Consider the following 13,497-nt stretch of genomic DNA (forward strand, 5'->3'; position numbering starts at 1 on the left):
TTCATTCCCCACTTGAAATTTTATTTTTCTCTTGCTCACAAATGCTAGAATCAAATCCAAACAGACTTTTCCTCTAGGTCTTGATAAACTGTTACAAAAAAAGAACACTATCAGATACTTTCTATTCCCATGTACCTAAATCTAGTTATTGAAGGCCCCTCTCCTCTCCTTCCCCACCCCATGTAACTCGTCCCATTCTATTTCTTCTCAACCAAGATTTATTGTATCAACCATTACATTATTTAACAAGGTCATGCTGCTCTTTCCCCACTTGAGCTTCTTTCAGGGCAGGTTCCTGACTTTTGTCTCTTCCCCATAACTGATTTTATGGACTGAATGGTTGTGCAAGGCCCATCCCCCACTACACTCATGTGTTGAAAATCCTAAACCCCTAGGTGATGGTATTAGGAGCTGATGCCTTTGGGAGGTGATTAGATCAAAAGGGTAGAGTCCTCATCAATGGAATTGGTGCCCTTAAACAAGGGAACCCATCAACTCTCTTGCTTTCTTTCCTCCATGAAGATAGCAGAAGTCAAAAGAAGGCCCTCACCAGAACCCAAGCAGACTGATCTTAAGCTTCTGACCTTCAAAATTGTGAGAAATAAGTTTCTGTTTATAAGCCATCCAGTGTGTGGTACTTGGTTATACCAGCTCAAATTGTTTTCAATGAGTACAGTCTACTTGTCATTAAATTTGAGTTACATAATTCTCTAAAGGGATTAAAATGCACTTTCAAACAAAATTCTTAAAACTTTAATACAAAGCTATTTAGCAAAATCTCAGAATTCCTAAAGCCTGCATGAAAGTGCATAAAATAAGGTGGTCCTATGGAAGCCAATTTAAACCTACAGCAACTCTTAAAGCAAAGATAAAGATAGTGCATAACATTATCTGTGCTTGTGGAACTCATATAATATATAGTCAGCATAATATCTGACACAGAGAGCCTTGGCCACTGATAAGTGAGTCATACCAGAACATACACATGTATGGTCTTATTTTTGTTAATAAGAGTTCAATAAATTAGAGAACATGCATTAAGTGGTCTTTATTGATGTTTCACATTCAGTTATTCATTATCAGTTCAGTTAATCATACAAGTATGATAAGTTATTTTCTATTTGCTGTGGAAATTTAAATGTAAAATAAATACAAAATACATTTGTGGTTTAATGAACACTCAGTGAAGCATTTTTTTTCCTGAGGTATTCCTTTCAGTCTGGTGTTATCCCAGATCTTTTTATTTCCCCAGAAATAGTCTATTAAACCACATAATGGATCTGTGAACTTGTGAATCAAGTTCACTGGCTCACAGTGAACTTGAATTCTAATTGCATTAGACATATTTTTTGATCTCATCATACAATACCAATACAAAAGCACCACCCATGCCTCTCAATACATTGGACCAGGCACCTTTGAAGAAAGCCTTGCCTCCTTCATCTTTAGCAATCTTCCTCCAGCAGTCAACTGTCCCCGTGTACATAATATCAGCTGTGGAGACAAACAAGGGTAAGGGCTCCATAAGGAAGAGACTTCCTCTGCCAGGATTTCGACATGAAGTATTCCCAGTTTTACAAAACTGAGGTCACCTGAACATGAAGCCCAGCCCTATGGGACATTCTCCTTCCTTATATAACTGCTAGACTGGGTTTCCTATCATTCCTACTCCTCTAACTCTAGGCCATTGAAGAATCAGGAAAATTCACACACTATTGAACAAGAAGGTAGCAGGGTGGAGTGGGAGTATTATGCTGTGTAGTTACCTTTTTATGGAGAGAAAACTGGACCTAATAGATTATACTGCCTAAAATTATACAATTAAAATAAAAAGATATAAATATTAGGTTGAACCATATGAAACTACTATTTTTTTTTAAGAAATGACAATTTCATACACTTTAACCTATAGAAGTGAAAACTTTTTCTATCAAAACAGATTGCTGGGCTGGGGATAATATAGCTCAGTTGGTAGAGTGCCTGCCTCACATGCACAAGTTCCTGGGTTCAATCCCCAGAACCACAAAAACAAACAACAAAAAAGACTGCTTTGCCAGGTGTGGTAGCATGCACACTTGTAATCTCAGCAGCTTGGGAGGATGAGGCAGGAGGATCACAAGTTCAAAAGAAAAAGGCTAACCTCAGCATCTTAGCAAGGCCCTAAGAAATTCAATGAGACCCTGTCTCTAAATAAAATATAAAAGAAAAAAAGGGGTAGGAATTGGTGTTATGGCTCAGTGGTTAAGTGCTCCTGAATTCAATCCCCCACACCAAAAAGAAAAAAAAAAAAGAAAGAAAGAAAGCAAGATTGTTTCAGACCACCTCTCCTTCAGTTAAAATGTTATCTCTCCCACTAATACTTGAAATAATAACTTCCAGGTATGGTGGACCATGCCTGTGATCCCAGCAACAAGAAAGACTAAGGCATTAAGATCACAAGTTTAAGGTCCATCTGGGCAACTTACCAAGACCCTGTTCTCAAAATATACAAAGGGTTGGGGAGGTAGATCAGTGGTAGAGTACCTCTGGGTTCCACCCCCAGTATCCATTCCTCAACTCCCCACACAAAACTAAATAAGGAAACCATCTCCTTTTCAATAAACTAACCAATTACTTCTTTTTCCTTGTTTCTGCAACAAGCTCTAAGGAAGGAGGGCATAAGGTCTCTTTAATAATGCTAGAGACCTGGTTAAGTTCTCTGAGTATCTCATTTTTATGTTCTTATCATCTCTTTAATAAAAAGAAAAAATTCTTTTCCCTAAAGGAGTAGTTGAGAATGTTAGGGGGAATTAATTATAGTTTTTCTTCCCTAAGTCCTTATCAAATAATTTTACCATTTAATTTATAATAATGAGAATTAAAGGAAGCATCAAAGAGTGTCCTCCACAGGTAAAAAGCAAGGAAGATTCAGGTCAGTAGCGCTCATACTTACCCCCTTTCCGGCCAGACTGCATCATCATCCTACGACGAACAGTGTCAAAGGGGTAGGACACCAGCCCGGCGACGGCTGTCACAGTCTGGGCAATCATCCAGCTCACAATAATGTGCACGTTCTTAGGATCAGGCAACATCCCTATGGGCAGAGTCAAGAAGCCAAATCACCATGAATGGATTCCTCTCTGCAATTCGGCAAAACACCAGTTGTAGGGGAAGACAGGCTATTGCACCCCCAACTCCAGGAGTTCTGGAAGAACCTGCCCTTTGTGAAGATATCTCACATACAATGGGGAAGCCAACAGAAGTTGACTGTTGCCCTTTATAGATCCTGGGAAGCTAGAGTTCTTCATGATGAAGTTAAAAGTTCTGCATGTTGAGGTTAAACTGGGTAACTGATACAACTGTGTCAGAAGGGAGTTAGGCAACTTGGCTAAGTCTCTGAATAACTCAAGCCCAGAGTTTATTCCAGTAGAGGATATAGAGAATCCTTTAGCTATTAATTCATCCAAACCACATAATCTCCCCATGCAGAAGCACCAGTTTAACTCAGACACTAGAAAAGAACAGGATCCATACATATAAAGCCCTTTGTGAGTTATAGGTCCCCAAGTTTCCTTTCCACACACCCTCCTTCCCTGATACCCTTCTCTCACCCTTGGCAGTATCATAGACTCCGAAGTAGGCAGCTCTGTAGATAATGATGCCCTGGACAGAGACATTGAAGCCTTGATAGAGACCCTTCAGGCCATCAGATTTGAAGATCTTGGTAAGGCAGTTGCCCAGGCCACTGAACTCACGCTGGTCGGCACCCTTGCCAACATCAGCAGCCAACCTGGTCCTAGCAAAGTCCAGCGGGTAGACAAAGCAGAGGGAGGTGGCCCCAGCTGCCCCACCAGAAGCCAGGTTACCAGCAAAATAGCGCCAGAACTGCTTATGCCGATCGACACCCCCCAGGAAGATCTGCTTGTACTTGTCCTTGAACGCGAAGTTGAGGGCTTGGGTGGGGAAGTAACGGATGACATTGGCCAGGTTACCCCTCCAGAATGAGAGAAAGCCCTGCTCCTTGGGGATTCTCACCACGCAATCAATGATCCCTTTGTACTGTTTCTCAGCACTGATCTGTTTGCTGGCATGCTGGACCTGGGGGGAGGATGGGGGTGGGTGACAGAGGACAGGCAAGATAGAGGGAAGGGAAGGACAGAAGAAAAAGACAGTTTTGCACTTTCTTGACAACCCCCTCCTTTTTTTCCCATTCCTTCCCCCCTCAAGAGGCATGCATGAGAGAATTCCAATTTCCTTTTGAAAAAATATCAGGAAATCAAATATGAGGGAAACATTGATGAATATGTTAGTTACTTGGATAAGAAGCCAAGGGAAAAAAAATTCAATTTTGCTTCACTTATTCAGAACATTTGAGGGAAAAGTTCACTCCCAAACTAAAAAGGTGATTTAATTGTGCAAAGATAGTTATTTATTTATTACATTTTCCCTCTGGGTTTATTGGGAAATAGAAATGAATAAAGATCCCTGCCCACAAAGGGCTCCAGACTTAATGGACACAGTGAGCAGAAGGTGACAATTTTTCAATGCCACACACTGGTCTCCCTGGAGACAAGGATCTGAGTAGTACTCTCACAGGAAGGAGAATAAACCCTCTAGGAAATAGAGGCTGAAAATTTTCAAGCAGATTATACAAGTAATCAATTATTAGGGGGTTTGTTGCTGTGGCAGGTAATTTGTCGGGGTTTTTGTTGTTGCTTATTTTGATTCCCAGATTGGACTATTCCCCACTGAGAAGCCCTTGCCTTTTGGGCAGATGGAGAAAAACAGGTTAGATGGTCCGATGACTATAAGCCATTCAATAACCAGGTAGGGGAGATAAAAATTCGGGGATAAAGTGCTCTGAATTTATTCTGAAAATCATTCCTTAATCTCTAAAAACCTGTTTTTCTTCGTCTATAAAATGGGGGGGGGATAATTTTTATCTTACAAAGATTGAAGATGAATGAAATAATATGTCGATAGCACAGTGCGTGAGACATTAAGTTCTTGAGTAATCATGAATAATTCGATGTGGACGCAGATAAAAAGGTTCAAGGGATGTTGAAAATCAAAAGGTAAGGCTGGTCTGAGAGACCTTGAGTGGAGTGTCTCTGCTGCCCCAGGCGCAGAATCTGGCTCGCTGCAAACCGACTCCGGGTGGGTTTCCATATATAGACACCCGAACCTTGGGCGCCACCCGACACCAGGAATCTGCTACTGACGCCGGACCTGTCTCTACGCAGAGGGCACCTTCCTCTTCGCAGAGGCCGGGCCCGTGGCCTAGCACTGATTTTCTGCGGTGCTCGCGTCCCCGCGTCCCCACGTCGCAGCGGCTCGCGCCGCATCCCGTCACCCAGCCCGGCCCGCCCCTGGTTCGCTGCACCCGCGCCCGCGCCAGCTCGCCGTCCTTACCTGCAGTAGCAGTTTGACCCTCTCGATGGGGGCCACCGCGGTCTTGGAGACGGCAGCGGCGACGCCACCTGCCAGGAAGTCTTTTAGGAAGCTCAGTGCCTGATCACTCATGATGACAGTCGGGCGCACCCAATCTGCAAGGAGTCGCGCTAGCGCTCGCGCTCTCGCTTACGCCAGCGCCAGGCACCGCCACCCCGTCTCCGTCCCTGCGCGATGCGAAGGGGCCTGTCGCTTTGCCCGCAGCCCTGCTTATATCCCCCAACCGGGCTCTCGCGAGAAGAGGAGGGCCCTGGACCAGCGCGCGCATTGCGCATTGGCTGAGCAGGTGCTTGGACACCCCCCTACTTGTCCCCCTCCTATGCAGAGGGCATTGGGGGCGAAGGCGCTTCCGGGAGGCAGGATTGGGCCGGGGGCTGTACCTTCAGGTTGGGACATTTAAAGGGCAAATTCATGTTATCTGTCCCAGCTAGCAACGGGAACACCATGTCACTGCAGCATGTGGGCAGCTATATTTATAGCACAAGAGGGCTTAGCCTGGGGCCGACCTGGGTTCAGACACGGGACCCGCAGCCTCCAGCAGGGCTTTCTTTAACCTCGGGGCTCCATGGGACGCGCTGCGGGCCAAGAGATTTCAGCTTATTTTCTGCTTTGCAAAGGCCGCCCTCACCAGAGTCAATGCCTGGATTTGGGCCTCATCAGAGCTGTGCGCTCTGGCAAATAAATTACAATCTTCCCAAATAAATACTAAGTCACTTGATGCCGTGATTGCTTCATATAATCTGGCAATCTGCTGTGTCTGAGTTCTTTTCATTCAGTCGTTCAATCATTCATTCTGTGACCAAATATTTAAGTGCCTTGCATTCAGCCCGGTAGGAAAGACCGGATGCCAGGGCGACTCTGTGAATGCTTGTTTTAGCAATGTGTGTGTGTGTGTGTGTGTGTGTGTGTGTGAGAGAGAGAGAGGGGGGGGGGGAGAGACTGACTCTGCGTTTGTAAGTCCATAAAGGGTTTATTGTGTACATCAGTTCTCAATGGAATCTCAGCCCATATTCTGAGCAGGATATTCTCAATTAGCTGGCGCCTTCTTGAGGGTCAGAACTGTCAATCTTTTAAGAGAAGGTAGAATCCTTGGCTGTATTAACCTCCTTGTATAAAGTAGCCATGGTTGAAGAGACCTATCTAGTTCCAGAAAATGGTTTACAATTAATTTTTTAAAAGTATGTTGATGAAGGCTTTGGTTTTCCTTACCTTTTTTGTTTGCTTGCTTTTGTTTTTCTTCCTTAATGCAGCTCAAATAACCCCTCAGATGTTCAAATACTGCAATTCCTCCTCCTGAAATGATTATAATTAATTTTTATCTCTAAACTCATTACTCAGTTCTTTTCCCCGTGTTTACTAATGTTATCCTGTACATTTGACAGTTTATTCCTTTTTTTTTTTTTTTTTCACAAAAATTTGTTAAGCTTGCTGATACATGCAGACATGATGTTAGGTGTTTATTGAGCTGCAGCTGTGTGTCACTCTGGGCCTAAAGACTTCAGTAGAGCAGAGGTCAACAGTTGGGTGCCAGGACCATGGAGGGTATGCTTTCATGCAAGGTCAGGGCAAGCGAGGGTTTTGGAAATCAAGGTGAGCCTCATGGAGGCGAGGTACGATTGCAAAATTGCCAGAGTTCAGAGCAGACAGAAAGATAGACAAGCAGAAAAGGCCCTTATAAATCCACTCAACAAATACTTATTGAGCATTGATTGTGTATCAGCGATTAAGTTTGGCCCTGTGGATTCAACAAAGTAAAACATGGCTCATCTCCTAGGTCCTAACAGTTCAGCTTTCTTTATCACAGCTTTGTAAGCAGATTTTCATGAATCAACATAATCCACATGTTAGTCATTTTTGGTTATAATAGTGCTCTACATTCCATCCTGTTAATATTGAACATTTGGGGCTGGGGATGTGGCTCAAGCGGTAGCGTGCTCACCTGGCATGTGTGCAGCCCGGGTTCGATCCTCAGCAGCACCACATACAAAGATGTTGTGTCCACCGGAAACTAAAAAAAAAAAAAAAAATTAAAAAAATTCTCTCTCTCTCTTTCTCTCTCTCTCTCTCTAAAAAAAAGAACATTTTACTTTTGGTTGTGCTTTCCAGATGTTTCTTATTTTTTATTGTGAAAAATAATGCTAAAATCACTTTTGCACAAATTTCAACTTCTCCTTCAAGGTTTTTTCTTCTTATATGTTTGCAAAATGGAATGGATAAGCTAAAGATTTTTTAAAGTGTTGTAGCTCCTTCTACATATTGGCAAATTGCCCTTCAAAAATATGGACCCACCATGCCTGTTACAATGGCAAAATCCTTTAATCTCAGCAACTTGGGAGGCTGAGACAGGAGGATCTCAAGTTTGAGACCATCCTTGGCAATTCAGCAGGACCTTCAGCAACTTAGGGAGAACCTGTCTCAAAGTAAAAAATAAAAAGGACTCGGGATGTAGCTCAGTGGCAAAGCTCCCCTCAGGTTCAATCTCCAGTATTAAAAGAAAAGAAAAGAAATATGAAGATGGGCTCTGGTTTCTCCAACACTGGCTTACTTTTTTTTTTAAAGCATCTTTTTGTTACTTATTCCATTTTATGAATTCTAATCTGCATCTCTTTAATCACTATAAAATTGTACCTATTCTATATGATCCAATTTAATTTGAGAGGAGTTAAATTTTGTGTAAACTTTTAATCTTTATTGACCACTGCTAGAGAGTGAAAGTAGTGCTTATCTATATTAACAATAGTTCTTTATATATTTGGGGCAGTAAATATGTGTTCAGTATTTTTCATTTTGTTGTTCTCCTTTTTTTTTAATTTTTTATTGTTGGTTGTTCAAAACATTACATAGTTCTTGATATATCATATTTCACACTTTGATTCACGTGGGTTGTTGTTCTCCTTTTGACATTTGTTTTATCATATTGGTTTATCAGTGTTATTTATTTATTAGAATTTTTTAATATTTATTTTTTTAGTTTTCGGTGGACACAACATCTTTATTTTATTTTTAATGTGGTGCTGAGGTTCGAACCTAGCGCCTTGCACATGCCAGCGAGTGCGCTACCGCTTGAGCCACATCCCCAGCCCAATCAGTGTTATTTACTTAAATATGAACAGATCTTTATGTTTTGATGTAAATATATCTTTCTTAGAGATATATTGGTTTATTTGCCTTCCTAGGTATATTAGTCTATTTTCTTCTGCTTTGGGAAGAAAAATACTTTTCGGTTATTTTTTAAAAGTGTAAAACTATATTATAGATAGTAAGGAGATATTGATGTAGTTTTTTCTCCGTATCAGTCTGAACTAAATCCTAAGTAGACATTCCTTCTATTATTTGTCTTATTTTACTAATTCTAATTTGCCACAAATTAAGTTCTAATAATAGCTTTAATTTATAAAATCTCCATACTATGACACACGTTCTTGATCACAGTTCTTTAAAAAAAAAAGATATGTGAGTCTACAAATACTTTAAAAAATAAAAAGTTTTGTCTGCTTATGTATCTGGATTTTTTTTTTACTGTGAAGTTGTTCAAGTATTAAACAACCATGACAAGATTTTTAATGATGTTTAAATTAAATATTAACTTAATATATTCATTCATTCAGAAAGTATTATCATCTTTATTATGTCTAATTTTATCCATCATGATATCTGATATTTTCTGAGTAGGAGATATTTTATTTCTCCTTGGCTGTTCTGCAATTCTCCTATTACATAGGGGAAGCTATAGCTGGAATTATTGACAGAAGGTTTTCCAAAGAATCCTATGCACTGTCCTCTCCCTCTGTAGACTTTCTCAGAAAAAAAGACCTCAGATGCCCTCCAGAGCATGAGCTGCCTGTGATCACAAGATGTAAGTATCATTTACACAGGCCCGGGGAGAGAATGGTGCTCTGCAGAACATGTGTCCCCGCCAGCCCAGTGCTCAGTGACTTTCTGCCAGCATGAGAATGAACAAGGCAGCTAAAAGATAAGGGGAAAAACTCTGCTTTCCAATGTGACATGGCATCCTGGAGGCCAGAGGACTGGGGCTCCCTCGAAATAAGAACAGTATAGTGAGCTCATTTCTTGGATTTTCAGGGAAAACTTTTACACAATCAGTCTCTTTTACCAAATTGGGAATATAGAATGGGAGCTGTTAATGAGTAAAACTCATAAGAAAATAGAAGGATTTGCTGATGATGGTAATGATGTAATAATACCCATGTGCAGATATGCATCTAAAACTGATAAGAATTAGAACACACTACATGGCAAATTTTAGTATTAAGCAAAGAGTATCAAAATTTTATGCTTTGATTGTATAAGACTACATGGCGGGGCTGGGGTTGTGGCTTAGTGGTAGAGTGCTCACCTAGCATGCATGAGGCACTGGGTTTGATCCTCAGCACCTCAGCACCACATAAATGTAAGATAAAGATACTAAAAAAAAAAAAAAAAAAAAAAAAAAAAAGACTACATGGGAATTGCTGAATGTCAATCAAAGGTACTTAGTAGACACCTTCACCTTGACCTACTGCTCTGAAAGGACAGAACAAAACAAATGAGTATTTCACCACAATTCTTGCCCAGGTGAGATTAATGAATTAGAACAATACCTCAATGAATACACTCTTTATAATCTCTCTCTCTCTCTCTCTCTCTCTCTCTCTCACACACACACACACACAATCTTCTGAAATCATGAATATTCATGCAAAATTCTCCAACCACTAGCAGTTAGCTAATGCAAAGCAAAAGTATGAAATCACAACACTTGTCTTTTCTTTTATAACCTAGTTATTTATTCTAGAACTTTTTTACTCTTTCATGGTCAATTAATTCCCACGAGTATCCATTTCCCTCCTACTCTTTCCCATAAGAATTAAGATGATCTAAACCATTTATACCCAAGTCATTCATTCATTTTTCCCCCTTTCCATCTCTCTAAGAGCATCAAGGAGTGCCTGCTTAGACCCCAAACATTCTAGTGACCTGGAGATACAGAGCTCAAAGAGTGAGGTGCCACCGTGAAGAAGCATACCTGCAAGGAATAGAGGCACTGCCATTCCAATGGGAAGGGTCTCCTTAGAGGCCCTGCTTGTATTTCTGGATAAATGACCCTTAATGTGCTACCTTGGTTAGAACTTGTATTTTAACATTTTATAAATGTTTATGAAATAAAAAGTTTTGTTAGGAGAATTCTGGGTCTTATTAAAGGAGTTCAAGTGTGGGGGAGGGCTGGGATTTCACTGATTCATAGAAAAGACAGTTAAAGGGACTCTCCCAGAAGGCCCTATGCTTCTTGGAGAAACTGAGTCAGTCTGGCTCTGTGGTTGCTGGAGGCCCTGGGGCTACTGGAGCATGCTCAGATGTGCAGCTGACTATCACCAACACAGGCAGATCCTGTACTTCCTCAAGACAGATTCAGAACTTCCCTTCTCCCACCCCCAGTCTTAGCATCCCCTTACTTTATCTGAGACTCCAACATGCATATTTAGTATTTTATGGTATAATTAAATTTATAATGGCTTCCCACTGTAATGATCTACCTTCCTTGTTGACATCTTCTGGTTTCATTGACAATCAACCTCTGTGAATGAAGTCATCACTCACTGCAGTCAAATTAATTGATTTTCTAAGTACATTTTGAAAATGTACATTCCCTGGTGTTTAATGTTTCATACCCCCTACCAATAATATTTTTAAAAAATTTTTAGTTGTTGATGGACCTTTATTTTATTTATTTATTTATTTATTTATTTATTTATTTATTTATGGTACTGAGAATCAAACCCAGTGCTTTATGCATGCTAGGCAAGCGCTCTACCAATGAGCTACAACCCCAGCTCCCTATCAATCATTTTTTAAAAACACTTCAACCTGTTATTAAAACCAGCATTAAATAATTTTTACTGTCTGTACTATCAAAGAACAATATGTGTAAGGTTTTTTCATATTTTTATATGCTTTCTTTTGCCCCAGGACACTTTCCTCAAACAATCAACTAGACAATCTGTGTCATTGCCACAAGAAAAAAGAGAACACTCAAAAAGCTAAGAAAAGAGAGGCTGTTCTTGGCATTTTAATTTCCAAAGGAAGAGAAAAATTCAAGTATCCATAGTCGATTGAGCAGAATACCAAAGGGAAGGAAAAACTTTCTGCCCTCCCATCCTTTCAAAGATTACATGAAGTTTTCCCAAACCAGGGGAGAAAGGAAGAAGGTGAGAGGGAAAACAAAGAACTAGATGCTAGTCTGGATCCCTGAGAAACAAGGGCTCTATATTGTGCTCCAGCCCACGGAAGCTGCAAGATGCTAGGAAAAAAATTGCTGGGTGGTGTTTTAGTACACAGGGCAGAAGCAGCCCCACAGCTAGTCCAGTGATGATAAAAGAGCAGAAGAACAAAGTCCAGCACATGGAGCTTAGCCTGCTGGTGGAAGGGACCTGACATAACCCATTAAGTTCTTCCTGACCCTGTGTGTTTTCAGGAGCTGCAGAATGACACCTGGTTTCTAAGGACACCAAAGTCAGCTGGGAGCAAGTCAGACCTGGCTGGAAGTGAGGAACGTGTCAGAAGTGACATTTATGGAGCCATGACTGAGGACCAGAGGGAAAAGGACTTGGCAGTTGATGTCAGCATGGGCAGATGGAGAGCAAGACCAAATGCCCCTCCCTTTCCCATCCTTAGCCCTGCAGAAACCGCTGAATTTAGATGTCATTCGCAGAAAAGAACAAGAGAGAAAAGGAGATGCAAATTGTTTCTATCACTTGGTAGAATGAGCCCTTTAGTAAAAATTAAGTTGTCTTGCACTGTTGAGTTTGCCAGCCCATATTTGTTCTTGCTATCATGTTTGCCTATTTGGAAAAGGCAACTCATACTAAAGACATCAGAATTTTAGAAACTCTACACTGTTCCTCATTCCATCAAGCATGTTTCTTTAAGGAGGAGATTCGGATTTAAATAAAAGAGCAGAGAGAGAAAAGAGAGAGAGAGAGACAATGGGAGAGGGAACTGCCATAAAGGGCAGTCTTCCCTATAAAGATCTATGAAACTCTAATCTACACATTTTTATTAAATGGCTACATTAAATGAATAGGAGCCATGAGTGGCTATTTTAATGTATAAATTCATGAAACATTAAACAATAGTTATTCAATAAATGTTCACTGAATGAATAGAGAAATACTATACTTCAACACACACACACACACACACACACACACACACCACACCACCCATGGGAATTGAACCCATGGCCTCTCTACCAATAAGCTATATCTCCAGTCTTATTTTGAGACAGGGTCTCACTAAGTTGCATCCCTAGTAGCTGGGATTACAGACATGTGCCACCATGCCCAATTCTGTATTTCAACTTCTAAAGCAATGATCCTCAAATTCTTCTAATGATGGAACACCCAGGAGTCAGTGCAATTTTTGTGTGTGTATGTAGCTATATGAAATATATAGAATTTTATCACATAAACTAAGAGTAATTACATTAGCAGAAACATGATTTTCTATTATCTGTGTCTGCCATATAAAATCATAGACATTTTAATAGTGGGTTAATTAATTTCTCCTCAGAGGTCTGTCAAATTCTCCTTTATATGTCTCAAGGTTTTGGATCTAAAAGCATGAAAGATATGAGCTGTTTTTGTGTAAATTAAATTTTTTCTCATTGTGTTGTCACCCTTTTTATTTGTAGCAGTGCTTTCCCCTAAATTAATAGAGCAACATCTGCTTCCCTTTAGTTTGTATATGTCTGGTTTCTTTTTTTCTATTCCATTCGTGTATGCTTTAGGTATGACTTCTGAAGACCATTATATTGTATTTTCCCTTTTAAAAAAAAATCCAAGTTGAAGCTTGGCATGGTGGTGCACACCTGTAATCCCAGGGACTTGAGAGATCAAGGCAGGAGGATCGCAAGTTCAAGGCCAGTCTCCACAACGTTGTGAGACTCTCAGCAACTTAGCCAAACCCTATCTCAAAATAAAAAGGGCTGAGGGTATTATCTTGGTGGTAAAGTGCCCCTGTCTTCAACCTCCTGAATCTAAGTTGATACTTCTATTTTTAAATTTTTTT

General features: G+C 40.5%; 1 protein-coding gene across 1 annotated transcript; it reads right to left on the bottom strand.

Annotated features, from left to right (window-relative positions):
- Window positions 1-1,033: 1,033 nt before the first annotated feature.
- On the bottom strand, window positions 1,034-5,642 carry Slc25a4 (solute carrier family 25 member 4). Its single transcript, XM_015486150.2, has 4 exons — window positions 5,392-5,642; window positions 3,591-4,077; window positions 2,933-3,073; window positions 1,034-1,494 (listed from the first exon to the last, which is right to left on the bottom strand). The coding sequence occupies exons 1-4, from the start codon at window positions 5,500-5,502 to the stop codon at window positions 1,337-1,339; spliced, it is 897 nt and encodes a 298-aa protein (XP_015341636.1). The 5' UTR covers window positions 5,503-5,642; the 3' UTR covers window positions 1,034-1,336.
- Between the last annotated feature and the right edge of the window lie 7,855 nt (window positions 5,643-13,497).

Source organism: Marmota marmota, unplaced genomic scaffold (genome assembly GCF_001458135.2).
Source record: "Marmota marmota marmota unplaced genomic scaffold, marMar, whole genome shotgun sequence".
In the NCBI taxonomy this organism is placed as follows: Eukaryota; Metazoa; Chordata; class Mammalia; order Rodentia; family Sciuridae; genus Marmota; species Marmota marmota.